This window comes from Neoarius graeffei, chromosome 19, assembly GCF_027579695.1.
Source record: "Neoarius graeffei isolate fNeoGra1 chromosome 19, fNeoGra1.pri, whole genome shotgun sequence".
Classification (NCBI taxonomy): Eukaryota; Metazoa; Chordata; class Actinopteri; order Siluriformes; family Ariidae; genus Neoarius; species Neoarius graeffei.
The window spans coordinates 28276100-28295523 of NC_083587.1; the positions used below are offsets into that span (position 1 = coordinate 28276100).

The window sequence follows — 19424 nt, forward strand, 5'->3', positions numbered from 1 at the left end:
CCCGGTCCATCAGCCGCTGAAACGTAGCGGGCTCCCCAAACAGCCCAAACGGAAGTGTGACGAACTGGTGTAAGCCGAACGGTGTGGAAAAGGCCGTTTTTTCCCGGGATAATGGAGTCAAGGGGATCTGCCAATATCCCTTCGTCAAATCCAGTGTCGAGTAAAAGCGAGCCGTGCCTAGTCGATCGAGCAGCTCATCAATACGAGGCATTGGGTACGCGTCGAATTTAGACACCGCGTTGACTTTTCGATAGTCCACGCAGAACCGGACCGAGCCGTCGGCCTTGGGAACCAAGACCACCGGGCTGCTCCAGTCACTGTGGGACTCCTCGACGATGCCCATTTCGAGCATGGCCTGAAGTTCTTCCCGAACCACCTTTTTTTTGTGTTCGGGTAATCTATAAGGACGGCTACGCACTACCAGCCCCGGGGGCATCTCTATGTGGTGTTCTATGAAGTTGGTGCGACCGGGCAGGGGCGAGAACACATCCGAAAACTCGGCCTGCAACTGGGCGACCTCCGTGAGTTGGGTCGGGGAGAGGTGGTCTCCACAGGGGACCGGAGAGGTACGAGATGCCAATGACCCTTTTTGGACCTCTGGCCCCAGCTCCGCCTTCTCCGGAACTACCGACACCAACGCCACGGGGACCTCCTCGTTCCAGAGTTTCAGCAGATTGAGGTGGTAGATCTGTAGCGCCCCCTCCCTGTCCGTTCGCCTAACCTCATAGTCGACGTCCCCGACTCGCCATGTGACCTCAAAGGGTCCTTGCCACTTGGCGATTAATTTGGAGCTCGACGTGGGCAACAGGACGAGTACCTTATCTCCCGGAGTGAACTCTCTAAGGCGCGTGCCCTTGTTGTACAGGCGGGTTTGCCGTTCCTGGGCCTGCCGCAAATTCTCCTGAGTTAGGTGGGTGAGCGTGTGGAGTTTTGCGCGCAGATCCATAACGTACTGAATTTCGTTTTTGCTCTGTGAAGGTCCCTCCTCCCAATTTTCCCGCAGTACATCTAAGATGCCGCGCAGCTTACGCCCATATAATAATTCAAACGGGGAGAACCCCGTGGAGGCTTGGGGGACCTCTCGCACTGCAAACAACAAGGGTTCGAGCCACTTATCCCAGTTACGTGCGTCCTCACTTACGAATTTTTTGATAATATTCTTGAGGGTGCAATTGAACCGTTCAACTAAACCGTCCGTCTGTGGGTGATACACGCTGGTGTGGATCGGCTTAATACCCAGTAGCCCATACAGTTCGCTCAGTGTTCGTGACATAAACGAGGTGCCTTGGTCAGTCAGAATCTCTTTCGGGATTCCAACCCGGGAGATGATGTGGAAGAGGGCCTCTGCAATACTACGTGCTGAGATATTGCGAAGAGGCACCGCTTCTGGGTATCGTGTTGCATAGTCCACCAGAACCAATATAAAGCAGTACCCTCGTGTTGACCGATCTAATGGCCCGACGAGATCCATCCCAACTCTTTCAAACGGGGTCTCGATTAATGGTAGGGGGCGCAAGGGCGCTTTTGGAATGGCCGCTGGATTTACTAACTGGCATTCGCGGCACGCCGTACACCACTTACGGACGTCGCCGCGAATCCCCAGCCAATAGAATCGGGCCATTATCCGGGCGAGTGTCTTATCCTGCCCGAGGTGTCCCGCCATGGGATTAAAGTGAGCCACCTGGAATACCAATTCCCGGCGGCTCTTTGGAATTAACAATTGGGTGACTCGCTCCTTCGTCTGAGTGTCCTGCGTCACTCGGTATAACCTGTCCTTCAAAATGGAAAAATAGGGGAAGGACGGGGTGGCGTTTGACCATCGATTACTCTCACTTGGTCAAACACGTGTCGCAGAGTCTCGTCTCGCGATTGTTCCAGTGGGAAATCCGTGAGGGATTCCCCAATAGAAAGAGGAGGGGCCGGGGGCTCCTCACTCTGTCGCAGAGATGATGTAGATGGCTCTGCGACCACAGCTCCAGCCAAAGCGACACTGGGACCCTCCCCTGTCAACCGGCAGGACCCACTCTTTACTAGGCGTGCCATCAACCCCCGAAATCCTGGCCAATCAGTCCCCAAGATCAAAGAGTGGGTAAGGCAAGGATTAACCGCCGCCTTCACTATCGATTTTTCCCCTCTGAAATGTATGTGGACCGACACCAACGGGTAGCTGTGAATATCCCCGTGCACACACAACACCTTCACCCCTTGTGCTCCCCCCAATGCCTCGTCTTGCACCAGGCTTTGGCGGATCGAGGTCTGATTGCAACCTGAATCCACCAACACCTGATATGTCGCCCCTTGTACACTTACCGGTATGCGATACGCTCCGGCCTGATCGAGGGCAGCTTCTGGCATGTCAGGGATCCGCACCACCACCCCCACCTCCATCGCTGCACACTGTTGCTGCAGGTGGCCCGGTTCCCCGCAGCGCCAGCAAACCGGCCTGGGCCTTCCCTCTGCAGCTGTGTTCTGAGGCTCACTCACCTGAGGGGGGGGAGAGACAGACACAGAAGGAAGAAACGGGAGGGCACCACGGGTGCAGCGAGCCGGCTGGGGTGGGGCCGGCCCCCGCCTCCGTGGTGGGGGAATGGGGCGAGGATGGGACACGGGAGGAGGGGAGAGAGAGAGAGAGAGAGAGAGAGAAGAGGAGAGAGAAGACAATGTCATCCGTTGTCCTGCCGCCAGGACAGCCACCAGATGATCCTCCACCAGTCCTATGGCCTGATCCAGCGACGCCGGGCGGTGGCACTGGACCCACTCCGCGGTTCCGGCGGGTAGGCGGGCGATGAAATGTTCCAGCGCCACCTGGTCGATGATTCCCTCGGCGTCGCGATCTTCGGCCCTCAGCCACCACCAGCAGGCGTCCCGGAGCTGCTGGCCGAACGCGAACGGGCTGCTGACTTCCTCCATCCGCAGCGCGCGGAAGCGCTGGCGCTGCTGCTCCGGCGTGCGCCCCACGCGCTGGAGGACAGCCCGGCGAAGGTCGGCGTAGGCCAGCTGGCGGTCGGCGGGGAGCTGTAGTGCGGCCAGCTGCGCCTCTCCCATCAGGAGGGGGAGGAGGCGCACCGCGCGCTGCTCCATCGGCCACCCCGAGGCTTCGGCGACCTGCTCGAACAACGCAATGAAAGCCTCAGGATCGTCCTGCGGGCCCATCTTGGTCAAGGTGAGGGGAGATGGGCCCGCGGCCGGGGCGCTGGTGGACCCCGCCGACGCGAGGAGACGCCAGAACGCCTCTCGGTCTTCCTGCTGAGCCAGCACCAGGGCTTCAAAGCGGCGCTCCTGCTCCTTCTGGAGCGTGACGAGTGCCTGGTGCTGGCTCTGCTTAGCCGTGGCGAGGGCGTGGACCAAGTCAGCGAACGGGGAGGATTCCATGGGGCTGCAGGACTGGTGCTCCACCTTTTCCCGGGTTTCGGCACCACTGTAGCGGAAATAACGTGTGGGTGGAGCACAGAAGACGGCAGGACAGAGATCAGAGTGAATATCAGGCTTTATTGCCGTACTTTTCAGTCAGACAATTCAAAAGCAACACTCGGAGACTCGCACACACACACACTCTGTAGTCTCCTCTCGGGAAGCTCCTCTCCGCTCTCACTCTCCCTCCTTACATAGGGCGCGGTTTACTGGGGAGAACACACACAAAACACAGGTTAATTACACTCAGGTGAAGCGATTCTGCCACTTACCTTCCCCGACTCTGCCCTCCTGTCACAGACCGGCGCTTGACCACGCCCCCGCTGCCACAAGGACATTTTGTCAGGTAAAGCGGCGGTAGATGGGTGTAAATGCAGGAAAGTGTTTATTTACAGGTGTGTTATATACAAAACATGAGGCAAGGTCAGAGTAACAAAAAATTAATGAAATCAAAAGCAAACAGAAAGCAGTCATTTAATCAGAGTAGTATGGCTAGAAACAAACATGACAAGAGAAATAACTAAGGTGACAGTGATGATACTTTGCAAAGTCATTGCGTCAACAGCATCCTTATACGCATGCTCTGATTGCACTCAAATCAGCAACAGGTGTTTCCACTGATCAATCGTCCTGGGCATATGCAAGACACTCCATGTGCATGGACATGAGCAGCCGCTCAAGCTGCACCACACTCGAGTATGCGAAGGCGTAACACATTTGGGTTAATATAATTTCAAATATGATCTGTAGTATTTAAATAGCCTCTTTAATAGAGAGCCTGAGAACAGATACACTCGTTTCGACGCTTCGGACTTGTGCACACTGTGTGCATGAAAATTCTGGCAGCTTGCATTCCCTTTTAATTGCTGATACTTCTCTGTACTGACAGGTCCACATTCCTTGAACTCTATTAATTATACTACAAGCCCAAATCAAACCCAAAAGCTGGGACGGTATGGAAAAATGCAAATAAAAAAAAGAAAAAAGAAAGCAGTGATTTCTAAATTGACTTTGACTTGTATTTCATTGCACACAGTATGAACCCAAGATATTTCATGTTTTGTCTGGTTAACTTCATTTCATTTGTTAATATACACCCATTCTTGCATTTCAGGCTTGCAAAACATTCCAAAAAAGTTGGGTCAAGGCCAGTTTTGGGCTAGTAATGAGGTAAAACAATTAAATAATGATGTGATTTGAAACAGGTGATATCAACAGGTGATTGTAATCATGATTTGGGATGAAATCAAAGAAAGGCCTAGTCTTTGAGGTGCAACGATGGGCCAAGGAACTTTAGTTTTTCAAGAAATGCATGAGAAAATTATTGAAAAGTTTCAAAACAATGTTCCTCAAAGAAAGATACAAAGGGATTCAGATATTTCACCCTTTAATATCATTATATCATAATATCATTAAATGATTCAAGGAATCCAGAGAAATTTCAGTGAATAAAGGGCAAGGGCACAAGCCTAAGCTGAACCCTGATGATCTCCGATCCCTCAGACAAACCCTACATCAAGAACTGTCATTAATCTATAGGTGATATAACCACATGGGCTCGGGATTACTTTGGCAAACCTTTGTCAACCTCTACAATACAGAATTACATCCACAAATGCCAGTTAAAACTTTAATGTGCCAAAAAGAAACCTTATGTTGCCTTCTCTGAGCTCAGAGGCATCTGGGATGGACCATCACTTAGTGGAAACATGTATTGTCAAATCAATCATTATTCCAGGTCTTTTTTGGAAGAAATGGATGTTGTGTGCTCCAGACCAATGAAAAGGACCATCCAGACTGTTACCTGCAACAAGTCCAAAAGCTGGGGTCTGTCATGGTATTGTGTTAGTGCCCTTGGCAAAAGCAACTTACACTTCTGTGATGGAGCATTAATGTAGAAAAGTAAATTGAGATTTTGGAGCAACATATTCTGCCTTCAAGACGACATCTTTTCCATGAATATTTCAACAAGACAATGCAAAACCACATTCTGCACACATTACAAAGGCATGTCTGTGGAAGGCCAGGGTGCCTGCCCCCTCTGTCCCCAATAGAGAATGTGTGGTGAATGTTGACAATGATGACCCCATACTGTTGCACACCTTAAGACTGGTTGACAGGAAGAATGGGACAAAGTAACATATGAAATGTTTCATCACTTGGTGTCTTCAGTCCCTAAACAGCTTTTAAGTATTGTGAGAAAGAATGGAAACATTACACAGTGGTAAATGCTTTACCGTCCCAACTTTTTATTGAAATGTGTTTTGAGAATCAAAATTGAAATGTGTTTATTTGGGAAAAAAATAAAACAATGAAATTCTTGAGGTAAAACATCACATAATATGCTGTTGTATTGTTTTGCGTGCCATACAGGTGAAATATTATATATAAATCAACTTTTTCTGATTTGGGGTTGTATTTAAATACTATCATAATCACTTCACCACAGAGATCCTAAAAACAGTAACCTTTATGGATACATTAATCAAATGGATATGAAATGCTCACTCTAAATTAAAAATTTTCCCTCAATCTATAAATGTTTTATTTAACAAGTTTTTTTGTTGTCGAAAAATCCAACACTTAACACAGCTTTATGTATTTTGCTCATGCATTAAGATTCACATACCGGTAGATATTATACACAAATCCCCAATAGCATACAACATAGATAAATTGTCATGATAAACAGACGAGGACCCAAGAGCGCAAGTTAAATGTTGAGTTTTATTGATAGCAGGGGAAAGGGAGTTGGGAGGATGTGCGTAGTTCAGTGGCCGGAGAGGTAGGGATGGCTGGTGGGAGCATGGTGGTGATGTCTGCAGTCTCCCATCCAAGTACTAACCACGCTCAACCCTACTTAGCTTCTGAGATCAGACGGGATCAGGCATAGTCAGAGTAACGTGGCTGTAAGCTGACAGCACTTGGGTTTCAGGCAGTCTCCCAGCAAGCAGTCCCTCAGCAGACAGACAGGACAGTACAACAGGCAGGAGTAGGGAACAGGCTGGAACACAGAGTCACAGATCAGGTAGCAAGATTAGGGACAGAAATGCAGGGTCAGGTTACCAGGACTGAGGAATTGACGGAATCGATGCCTAGAAGACGATCTGACACTGAAGCTTGGGAGGACTGCAGTTTAAATACCCACAGAGGAGGAGCAGGTGATAGGCAACAGCCAATGACAGCTACTGAAAGTTAATAAGAGGAGGAGTATGCAGGCGTGGCAGGTAATACTGAGTGGAGAGGAGTGGAAATGTTACCTGAAGAGAGGAAAACCACAGGTAGGACCATGACAGAACCCCCCCCCCCCCCCCCCCCAAGGGACGGCTCCAGAAGTCCCTAGGCGCAGACCCACCAAGACGGGCGGGAGGAGGGGGAATACCGGTGGAGGGTCAGAATTCCTCTGACCGGTCAGTGTCCATAGCCTCCACACCATCTTCACTGTTGGAAGACTCGGACACTGGAGCAGGGGTGGCGGCAGGGTCCGGAAGTGGCTCCGTATGGTGAGAACCCCTACGTCGACCCCATCGGATGGAGGGCTGGTCGGGGTGTAGGCGATAGAAGTCGGCGATGAGGGCCGGATCCAAAATCCTTCCAGCGGGGACCCATGCCCTCTCCTCAGGACCATAACCCTCCCAGTCTACCAAGTATTGGATGCCCCTACCCCTTCGTCGAGAGCGGAGCAGTCGCCAGACTGTGTAGACTGGTCCACCATCAATGAAGCGTGGAGGAGGAGGCGGCGGTGTTGCCAGGACCAGGGGGCTCTCGTGCACCGGTTTGAGTTTGGAGACGTGGAAGGTGGGATGTATCCTCATGGTCTTGGGCAGCAGCAGCCGAACTGCCATGGGACTGATGACCTTCTGTACGGGAAAGGGTCTGATGTAGCAAGGCGCCAATTTGCGTGACTCCACCCGTAGTGGTAGGTCTCAAGCAGACAACCATACCTTCTGGCCGACGTGGTAAATGGGTGCAGGGGTCCTCCGCCGGTTAGCCCCAATAGCATAGCTGGTACTGGACTTCAGGAGTGCGGTGCGGGCCTGGGCCCACATGTGGCGGCAGCGGCGGGCATAGGCGAGAGCAGACGGGCAGGTGGCTTCTCCCTCCTGGCTGGCAAACAGAGGTGGTTGATAGCCATACACACACTGGAAGGGGGAGTCCGGTGGCAGAGCTGGTGAGGGAGTTGTGGGCATATTCCACCCAGAGCAGATGTTGAGCCCAGGCGTGGGGGTTGCGTGAAGCCACACACCTAAGTGCCTTCTCCAGTTCCTGATTCATGCGCTCTGTTTGGCCATTTGACTGTGGGTGAAACCCGGACGACAGACTGGCAGTGGCCCCGAGGAGATGGCAGAATTCCCTCCAGAAACTGGCAGAGAACTGCGGTCCCCAGTCAGAAACGATATCCCTGGGCAGGCTGTGGACCCGAAAGACGTGTTCTAAGACGATCCGGGCAGTCTCCTTCGCAGTTGGCAGTTTTGGGAGAGGCACAAAGTGGGTCATCTTACTGAAGTGGTCCACAATGGTGAGGATGACCGTATTACCTTCCAATGGAGGAAGACCAGTAACAAAGTCCAGGGAGACGTGGGACCAGGGACGCATGGGTACTGGCAGGGGCTGGAGTAACCCGGCTGGGGGCTGACTGGGGGACTTGTGCTGGTTGCAAGTGGGGCAGGCTCTAACAAAATCCTGGATGTCCTTCCTCATCGACGGCCACCAGAATCGCTGAGACAGCAGATGGAGGGAGCGTGTGACCCCGGGTGACAGGCCAGGTGGGAGTCATGTCCCCATTGAATCACCTGAGACCTCAGGTCGGCTGGAACATAGAGATAGTTGGAGGGGCAAGCGCTGGGGCCTGGCTGGTCCCTGATGGCCCCTCGAACCTGCTCCTTGATGTCCCAGGTCAGGGCAGCAACGACACAGGGGCTTGGGAGGATGGGTGTTAATTCCTCCTTGGATGCCTCATCCCTCTGAAACATCCGGGAGAGTGCATCGGGCTTGATGTTGTGGGAGCCAGGACGGTAGGAAAGGACAAAGTTGAATCGGGTGAAGAATAGTGACCACCGGCACTGGCGGGAGTTTAGCCTCCTGGCAGTCCGGATATATTCCAGGTTTTTGTGGTCTGTCCAGACCACAAATGGAACCTTAGACCCCTCCAACCAGTGGCGCCACTCCTCGAGGGCGAGCTTGACAGCCAGTAGCTCGCAATTGCCGATGTCGTAGTTGCTTTCTGCTGGGGTCAGTCTTCGGGAGTAGAAGGCACAGGGGTGCATTTTTCCATCCTCTGCTGCTCGCTGGGAAAGCACTGCCCCGTCTCCCACATCTGAAGCGTCTACCTCCACCACAAACTGCCGCTCGGCATCAGGCATCCGGAGGATGGGAGCTGAAGTGAAACAGGCCTTGAGGGATTCGAAGGCTTTGTCAGCTGCTGCAGTCCATTGGAAGGGCTGTTTGATGCTGGTCAGTGCGGTGAGTGGGGCTGCCACAGTGCTGTAGCCCTGGGTGAACCTCCTATAGAAGTTGGCGAACCCCAGGAACTGTTGCAGTTTCTTACGGCTCTCTGGAACCGGCCACGACGTCACTGCCGACACCTTTGCAGGGTCCATTTGAATGCTGCCCTCGGTCACCACATATCCCAGGAACGAGACAGACTGAGTGTGGAACTCGCACTTCTCTGCTTTCACAAACAACGAATTTTCAAGCAGGCGGCGCAGGACCAACTGGACGTGGTGGGTGTGTTCAGACAGGGTTTTTGAGAAGATCAAAATATCGTCCAAGTAAACGAAAACGAACTTATTGAGCATGTCTCTAAGGATGTTGTTTACCAGTGCCTGGAACACTGCTGGGGCATTGGTGAGACCGAATGGCATGACCAGATATTCATATGTCCCGTCGGGGTGTTGAATGCAGTCTTCCACTCGTCAACTTCTCTTACTCGCACCAGATGGTAAGCGTTCCGGAGATCTAGCTTGGTGAACACTGTGGCCCCTTGCAGCAGTTCAAAGGTGGAGGAGAGCAGTGGCAGAGGGTAGCGGTTCTTAACCGTAATGTCATTCAAGCCCCGGTAATCTATGCATGGGTGAAGAGAACCATCCTTCTTTCCCACGAAGAAAAATCCAGCTCCGGCAGGAGAGGACGATGGACGGATTAGGCCAGCGGCCAGAGAGTCGTTTATGTAGTCCTCCATGGCCTTTTTTTCCGGGGCTGACAGGGAGTAGAGACGGCCCTTAGGGGGTGTGGTGCCTGGCAGGAGGTCGATGGCGCAGTCATATGGTCGGTGTGGGGGCAACGACGTGGCCTTGGACTTGTTGAACACCTCTCTCAGGTGGTGATAGCAGACAGGAACCTTGAATATGTCGGGGGTGGAGCTGGTGGTCTCCTGGTTGGCTGGCAGGACGGCTCCCTTCAAGCAGGTCTGATGGCAGCCCCTTCCCCACTCTTGTATGGTGCCAGTCTCCCAGTCAAGTTGGGGGTTGTGTAGACGGAGCCACGGGTACCCTAGGATGAGTTGTTGGCCGGGTGAGTGTAGGAGGTGGAACTGGATGGACTCCTGGTGGTTTCCTGACAGCAACATGGTCACGGGGGTTGTGATGTGTGTAACTGTGCCGAGACGATGTCCACCCAGCGCTCATACAGGAACGGGTGGAGTGAGATGGTGGCGACCCACACCCAGCTGCCGTGCGAACTCTGTATCCATGATGTTGGCTTCGGCTCCAGAGTCCACCAGGGCGGTCAGGGCACAAGTGGTGTCAGGAAACTGAAGGCGGAGCTGAAGCAGGGGTTTACGGATGGAGGTCAGGCGGCGCTGTCGTTCCTCAGGGGAGAGGGAGGCATGGCTGATCTCCATGGGCTCAGACTGATTATGTCAGCTTTGGGGCATGACAGGCGGGAACTGGGCAGCAGAAGACTCCCCCCGAGTGTGGGTGGCAGGTTGACTAGGACGCCCCTTCTCTCGTCTACGGATCTGGATATGATGATCGATGCGCACGGCAAGGGCAATGGCCTCATCGAGTGTCGGGGGTTGCTCATGGGAAACGAGCTCGTACTTGACGTAGTCCGCCAAACTGTGGAGGAAGGCGTCCACTAGCACCGCCATGTTCCATGAACTGCACCTCGCCAGGGTACGAAAGTCGATGGAGTAGTCCGCCACCGTCTGGTTGCCCTGACGGATACTCATCAGTGCTCGTGACGCCTCTGTTTTTGACGAGCCCAGGTCAAACACCTTTAACATCTCCTCGGCGAAGGCACAGGCCGGGGTCTGCCGGTCGAATTCTGCTGTCCCCCACAGCCGATCAGGTGAGTGATGATGTACCCCACCTTGGTTCCCTCCGTCGAGAAAGTCCTGGGCTGCAGAGAGAACTGGATACAGCAGCTGGTCAGGAATGGCCGAACCTGGTTTGGGTCACCATTGAAACGTTCTGGGTAACCGGGGGCCAGAGCAGGAGGAACATGAGTGGATGGAGTGGTGAGGTTGGTGAGTACTTGCAGGACCTGGGTTAGCTGATGCTGCTGAAGCTGTTGAAACAGTTGTTGCTGCTGGTTAAGCTGGAGCAGAGATGCAATGTCGCCAGACATCCAGTTTATGTCTCCCTCTGTACGTTCCAGTCACTGCAAGGCAGTCATTTCAGGCTCAATCAACATGCTGGTCGGGGAGGGCGCTGGGTCCATGATGGTCAGATTGTTCTGTCAGGATAAACAGACGAGGACCCAAGAGCGCAAGTTAAATGTTGAGTTTTATTGATAGCAGGGGAAAGGGAGTTGGGAGGATGTGCGTGTGTGAAGTTCAGTGGCCAGAGAGGCAGGGATGGCTGGTGGGAGCATGGTGGTGATGTCTGTGGTCTCCCATCCAAGTACTAACCAGGCTCAACCCTACTTAGCTTCTGAGATCAGACAGGATCAGGCATAGTCAGAGTAGCATGGCTGCAAGCTGACAGTACTTGGGTTTCATAGGCACAGTACATAGGCAACAGCCAATGACAGCTACTGAAAGTTAATAAGAGGAGGCGTATGCGGGCGTGGCAGGTAATACTGAGTGGAGAGGAGTGGAAATGTTACCTGAAGAGAGGAAAAACACAGGTAGGACCATGACATAAATTAAATTTTATTGAACTTATAAGCAGTGTACATGCAACTGACATTCATTTAGCATGTTAGCATTTAACACATATTTACTTTAATTATGAGAAAAAGAGAAATATTATTTACTGTTCTCTGTGGCTACGTATATATGTTTAAAGCCTTTAATTTTCTGTAAAGCTGCTTTGCAACAATGTCTATTGTTAAAAGTGCTATACAAATAAACTTGACTTGACCATACAAACCACAGGGAATCAGAGCTAAACATCAACGCTTGCTAATATCTGCGTACACCCAGCCATCAAGCTTACTACAGTTACCTGGTAGAGTAAATAAATAGAGGATATTACACGGTTACACAAAGATATGAAGTTTATCTTCAAGTGGTGAATGTCTATATTCACGAGTGAGTGAAGCAAACGAGTGAGATATTCTTCAACACAAGAAGATAAACTTCAGATCTTTGCACCACCATGTAATGTTCTATATATTACACAGACACATCGACAAAAAAATGCAAGTTAATAAAAAAAAATTAATTCTGAACCAGTTCACCAATTTAACAATGCACATCTAGTCAGCAGGAACATGATGGGAGTGATGTCATCAGAGTGAAATATTGGGAATTATTATACTGTACATATGAACCACTTTTTCCATGGAATAAAAACATGTATTCTATTCCCTTCTAGTGGGTTTATTGATGGTGTAGGGGTAATATCTAAAAACCAAGTTCAAAACAGGAGTCTTGTGGCTGACGCGTGTTCCAGGATCCAAAAAAATAAATCTTCTACTTGAATCACGTTTTGCGGTTTTATTTAACAAACTAAAAATATACATAAAATGAATTTCAACTCAGATGTAAGGTTCCAAAATGATCTAACTCCTGCACATCCACGTCTCCACGACATGACATTACACACAGACACGCAGCTTGTGAACATGCAAGGCAGGCAACTGCTTGGGGCCCCCTGGCCCAGGGGCCCCCCGAGAGTCAGGGCCCGAGGGCTTATTTATTTTGTTTTGTATTGTTTTTATTGTTCTTTACCATTGTATTTTCACATTTGGAATTTAAAAAACTTTGGTTTCATACATTTTTTGTTGGTGTCAGATTATTTATAACATATTGGTGATGAACACTGGTCAGAAGGGCCCCCTGGAAATTTTTGCTTGGGGCCACAACAGACTCTAGAATCACCTCTGATTACACGGTGAAACGCTAGGAGGCACCTCGTGCAGCAATTGCACCTACATGCTTAAAGTGGCAGTACCTAATTTAATCATTAAAGTACAACTACACTAAATCCAAGTTTTTAAACATGTACATTACTAAATCCTAAATTATGAATTATGTGAATCATGAAATGTCAAATACAAACTTATTTTAAACTCTAATGTGTAAAGTAGACATCTGGCGCCTACAGATGGCATGCAATATTGTTATCATATCACTTAGCCTACATGTATTACACCACTCTCTACAATGGAGAATGAGCGTGCATGTAAGACAACACAACATCACACATCGGAGCTCATGTGAAGATCCAATAACAATTTTTCTGCTGCGCTTGTGCACAATCAGATTTCTTTGTCAGCCGGGAAAGAGAGAAGACGAGACTCATCCAGTGCTAGGTTTAAGCACTAAATAAATAAACTGAAAACTGAAACTAAAAATGCGTTGAACACCCAAAAGGCTACCAAAACACCACTGGATATTCTTCACTCATATTTACAAGAGAAAAACATACCAATGGACATTGAAAAACTGGAAAAGAGACTGATAGCAGAAATATTGTCAAAGTTCTACTTGGAGGTGAGAAAAAGTGACGGAGACTTTTACAAGAGGACTTCACTTGTGGACTTCACTCAGCAAAGCCCTTTTGTTTTGAACAACTACAATGTAACAATTAACTATGACCAAAAGTAACTTTGAACTTGAACTGTCAACCTGCATATATGGTAGCTTGTATATAAGTTGGGTTTTTGTTCAGGCTTTTTGGACTTGTACCATTTTTATTGTTAGAACTTTGTACATATACATTGGATTGACAGATCATTGAATTACATTTGATCAGAATTAGCATTCAATACTGGTAAGTTACCCCCCTGTTCTTAACTTTATGTAAAATCTATAATTGTTCAATCGAGTGTGTATGTATAATAATAATAATATTGGCTGGCTTTTTTCGTGGTATATCAGATATATTCCATTCAGCCACTCGTCGTCGACTCATTCAATATCATGCTAGCTGAATGGAATATATCTGATATACTACGCAAAAAGCCAGCCAATATTATTTAATTGATGGGCCACTTTTTCCATGGAATAAAAACATGTATTCGATTCCCTTCTAGCAGGTTTCATTCATTTGGTTTGATAGCATGCAATACTGTGAGCATATCGCTTATCCTATGTGTATTATGCCACTCTACCCAATGGAGAATGAGCATGCAATATTGTTACAATATTGCATGTTGTCAAGACAACATGACATCACATGTCGGAGCAGATGCAAATATCTAATGACAAAACTTTTCTGCTGCACATGCAATGGACATTGCAATATACCAATGGACATTGATAAACTAGAAAAGAGAGATGTCGGAGATGTAAAACTTTTGCGCTAGTGAGTGACTGTGACAATTTGGAAACAAACATCGACGCCAGGGTTGCGTCGTTAAAAATGAAAGATTTTGAGAGAAGCTGCCAGGTAGCTCCATTGTGTGTAGTTGTCGATGTTGATTTTAAAAGTAACAAAGTAAATTACATAGGGAAACCAATACTTAAGTCTGAGTGAAAAACAGTGTGCGTGGAAGAAGAGTCTGGAGACAGAAATCTTAGTTTCTCAGTCATTAGCCTGTGCTACTTGCTCTCGATAGCACTGGCTTGACTGTGCTAGCCTTTGCTAACACTACTGCTGAATGCTACACTAGCTGGAAGATGACTGCATTGCTGCGCTGATGAATGCTACAGCAGCTGGAAGGTGACTGCAATGCTGTGCTAACAGCACCGAGTCACAGGTAAGCTAGCATTGGCCTTCGGGAATGTTAATATGAAGAGAGTGTGTATGTATAATAATGATAATACTGGCTGGCTTTTTTTGTGATCTATCAGATATATTCCATTCAGCTAGCATGATACTGAACTTGTCTTCGACTCGTTCAATATCATGGTAGCTGAATGGAATATATCTGATAAACCACGAAAAAAAGCCAGCCAATATTATTTAAATATGTCACTCAGATCCATGATGTATTTCGTATGAAAAATGCGAGTTTTTCAACACGAGAAGATAAACTTCATATCTTCAAGCCAACGTGTGATTTTCTTTTTATTATATAGACACATTCACAAACAAAAAGTGCCCAAATTTATCAAAACAATTCATCAATTTCCTCACAACTGACATACAGAGAAATATGTCATGGTTTCGGATCTCCATGTCCCAGATGTAGCTCGTATGAAAAATACGAGTGGTGCATTTCCCAGTAAAGCACTAGTGTCCATATAATATTTATACATATGTTGCTATTTTCAGGCTCTCTGGGTTAATGTATGATATTAATGCAATGCTTTACTGTACTCTATGTGTTACAGATGTGTACACCGAAAATGTAGTTGTAATTAAATTGAATACTTCACCATTGCTGTGTTTCTTTAGTCTTGAAGGACAACGGTGTAAATTTAAATCCAGCTCCTTTATAAAACTTGTTCTGAAATTCTACCCTGTAATAAGTATACAAAAAAAAAATGACATTGTCACAACACACACAGAGACACAGAGGTGTGTGTTCAGCACTCTGAAGGCAACCCTTAAATCCTCAGATTTTTATACAGAGACTGTACTGGTGAGAGTTATGCCAAGCAACTTATGTGCTTATGTCTTGGAATAAATCGGCTTAGCACCAGCTGAACTTCTCCAGTATGCTGAGGACTTCATGGTCCGCTAAGTCTTTTGAGAATTTGTGAGAACTAAAAATCTAAACATAACACATCTGTTTGCTAAAGGCAAACAGAATGGCATGTCTGTTAACTACCATAATTATAAAATGATTCAATTTTCAATGGGTGGAACCATTTTATGAGGGGAAAAAAACATTAACTGACTGGGAATTACTGTCATAAAGCAGGTCAACAAATTTAACTGGCCATTTTGATGTGTCTATATTAAGACAGAAGTATTACACAGTCATAATATACACATTGTACTGTATAATGTAATGATTGGGAAACTGAAATCTGAAAATGCACACACTCACCAGTGCAGGCGTAAAGCATGCAGGAATGCAGACAGTCCCTCCATTACTATTAGGACTGACACACTTAGCAACACAAAGCAGCAGAAAATCACAGTGAGTATCAGCGACGAACCAGACTGCAGAGCCACACGCATCAGCATGTGCCATAACACCTCAGATAACACTACACACATGAACAGGACATGAATGCTCTTTAGATTTAATAAATAAATAAATAAATAAATTTCTTCTGTTGTGTGTATGTGTGAATGAGTGTGTACCTGAGTGGGCGAGACTGAGAGCCCACAGCCTTAGATAAGATGCTGTATTAGAGACGCATCCAAGACAGTGTTCTATGGTGTGGATCGCTTCGGATACAAACACATCACTCAGACTGACCTAAAAAAGGTTTAGTGAAAGATTATATGGTAACTTATTATTTGTGTGGTATCATTTGAGTGGGAACATAGAAAATGCATAAAAATGTGCCTGTACAGTAGCATATTCAAAAAAAAAAAAATGTTTTTCCAACTTACCAAACCACATTTCTCTGCCTTACTCATTATGGACCTAAATCTGCATATGTGTTTCTATAAATCTGCTTTCCAACAATCCCTCCTCTTAAATGCACTATACACTGTAAATAATATTTCTCATCTCATCTCATTATCTCTAGCTGCTTTATCCTGTTCTACAGGGTCGCAGGCAAGCTGGAGCCTATCCCAGCTGACTATGGGTGAAAGGCGGGTTACACCCTGGACAAGTCACCAGGTCATCACAGGGCTGACACATAGACACAGACAACCATTCACACTCACATTCACACCTACGGTCAATTTAGAGTCACCAGTTAACCTAACCTGCATGTCTTTGGACTGTGGGGGAAACCGGAGCACCCGGAGGAAACCCACGCAGACACGGGGAGAACATGCAAACTCCACACAGAAAGGCCCTCGCCAGCCACGGGGCTGGAACCCGGACCTTCTTGCTGTGAGGTGACAGCGCTAACCACTACACCACAGTGCCACCATTAAATAATATTTAATTAACTTTTTTTTCCTGATAGCATTTCCTCTAATCTGCAGAAGAATATGGTAAATCCTTTTTTTTCCTACACTGAGTCATTCTGATTGAGTCAAATTTCATTATCAACCATAAACTAGCACTACAGCAAACAGTGAATTAAGTTAAAGGGCTGTTATCGTTAGAACAAAATTTCTGTGAGATAGCACAGAAATTAGCCTGCTAAAGAGTTTCCACCCCCAAATAAATGTGTGGACAACCCCACTTTGTAGTAACCTATCACCATCTGAATCACTTTTAACAAAAATCCTGTCTTTAAACTTCAAAATAGGACTTAAATCCCCATGTCCATTTTCACTGAACGATGAAAATGTTTAAGCTTCAAGAAGGATCTATAACTATCTGTAATTTATCTATTCTATACAGCAAATTGTGTCAAAATGACAAAACAGTTTAAGTTCAAGACAGTTTAAGATATAATTCAAATAGTTTGTAATGATGAACTGGGAGTGACTGATGTGTGTGTGTGGCTATAAAGGTATGTGGTTTAACAGGTAGTGCTGGTGAAAAACAAACAAAGAAACAAACAAAAAATAACTTTCAGATGATATGTCTTGACTGATCAAATATATTTTTGAAAAAAATCTATACATTATTGCCTGGACTAGTGCTTAAAAGCACAAAGATTCTCAAGAACTGCATTTTAGTGTATTTGTGAATACTAATGTGTATCATGCCATCTCAGTGTAAATTTTATGGAAGAAAAAAGCATGCATCTCATGCAGTGATGAATTATGATGATAATTTTTGCATTTTCTGGAAGAATGCTTTTGTGGGTTTTTTTGTCTAAAGACAGCAAGCAGAGGCTATTCATGTCAGATCTGTCTAAAATAATCTCAACAAATCTTCAAGTAAAATACATTAAACAAACACTCAACATGGCAAACATTCAGTTTGTTCAGTAATATGCTCTGGCTCCATCCCAATGTGGCGTGGCCATGTAGCTAACAGCAGGTTATGGTCATTGAAATGCTGAATGTCCAGGTGGTTCTCCAAAAACAATATGGAATTTATAGATAATTGGAGTAGTTTTGAGAGGAAGACTGGCCTGTTAATTATTATTTACACACCCCAGAACCATATTCTGAATTCTTTTGTGAATTTGTGGATTTCATATGGTGGCATGGTGGTGTAGTGGTTAGCACTGTTGCCTCACAGCAAGAAGGTCCTGGATTCGAGCCCAGTGGCTGACAGGGTCCTTTCTGTGTGGAGTTTGCATGTTCTCCTCGTGTCTGTGTGGGTTTCATATGGGTGCTCCATCCAAAGACATGCAGGTTAGGCTAATTGGTGGCTCTAAATTGACCGTAGGTGTGAATGTGAGTGTGAATGGTTGTTTGTCTCTATGTATCAACCCTGCGATGATCTGGTGACTTGTCCAGGGTGTACCCCACCTCTCACCCATAGTCAACTGGGATAGGCTCCAGCTTGCCGGTGACCCTGCACAGGATAAGCAGCTACAGATAATGGATGGATGGATTTCATATCAAAACTGGTTGTTTCTTTAGACAAAGCGTTCATTGATGGAAACTGTCATAGCTAGTCTTGTTGGAATCCCTGCTTGCACTCTGCTCACAATGGACATTGTCCTTAACCACTAAGTGACAATGCGCATACTTAATCTCTCTCTCTGTCGAGCTACAGATGCTACTCCTGAGACACCAGTGATCCTGATCCCTTCTGCTCTCTGGATCTACCTGATCCAAACTGATGCCCTACTTCTCATCACTGAGAAACCACTCGCTGCTACTGAGGACAGCCCCATATGGCTAAAGCTGTATTAGAAACTGTGAAGATGGCTTTGGACTGTGATTGACATGAGAGCTTTAGGACAACAATTGCCATGAACAGTCTTGCACTGAAGTCTCTATCAGTGAATAGTTGATAACGTCAACAAAATAGACTAAATGTTAAAATTATGACTTCCTGGTTACATAATTGCACTTTTTAACTACAGTATAGCACACACAATTATAGAAGGGAATTATTTATCGTTGATGTCACTCAGATGAGGATGGGTTCCTGTTTGAATCTAGTTCCTCTCAAAGTTTCTTCCTCATGTTGTCTCAGGAAGTCTTTCCTTGCCACCATTGTTTTACATTTTTAAATTTGTAAATTAAAAAAAATTATATCTGGAATTTATATCTTTCTGTGAAGCTGGTTTGTGACAATGTCCATTGTTAAAAGTGCCATATGTCAGTAATAGCACCAAAAACCTAAGTTTGGAGCAGCCTCCAAACATGGCTGCTCCAGACTACACTTCCCAAGTACCACAGTGCCCCTCTTCTCCCAAATTCTAGGAAGTGCAACGGTTTCCCATTTCCCCAGTAATAACCTCCCTATATAAGCCCAGCAAACACACACGCTCACTGCGAAGTATTGTTCTGTGTCCGCGTACCTGATAATACCAAGCCTTTCATTCCAGTTCTGACCTACCGTGACACTGACTTCTTTCCCATGTTTACTTTGACTCTGATATGTCGCCTAATCTCTGACACGTGGTTTGTACATTGACAGACCCTAGACTGTCCCTGACTATGTCTTCTGATTGCTGTTTTGGATTTGGTTACCAGTTAGCAACGCACCCGTTCTCCCCTGTGTTTACATCCGTAAGTGCCTGCACC

At 46.9% G+C, this 19424-nt stretch overlaps 1 protein-coding gene across 1 annotated transcript in view; it reads right to left on the reverse strand.

Annotated features, from left to right (window-relative positions):
* Window positions 1-15120: 15120 nt before the first annotated feature.
* The window catches only part of si:ch73-173p19.2 (V-type proton ATPase 116 kDa subunit a 1), a 44847-nt gene continuing 40543 nt past the window's right edge, over window positions 15121-19424 (reverse strand). Inside the window, exons 17-19 of the mRNA XM_060900875.1 lie at window positions 16002-16119; window positions 15742-15904; window positions 15121-15208 (exon numbers count right to left, since the gene is read on the reverse strand). Of these exons, the coding sequence (XP_060756858.1) occupies window positions 15121-15208; window positions 15742-15904; window positions 16002-16119 (369 nt within the window). The remainder of the gene's footprint in view (window positions 15209-15741; window positions 15905-16001; window positions 16120-19424) is intronic.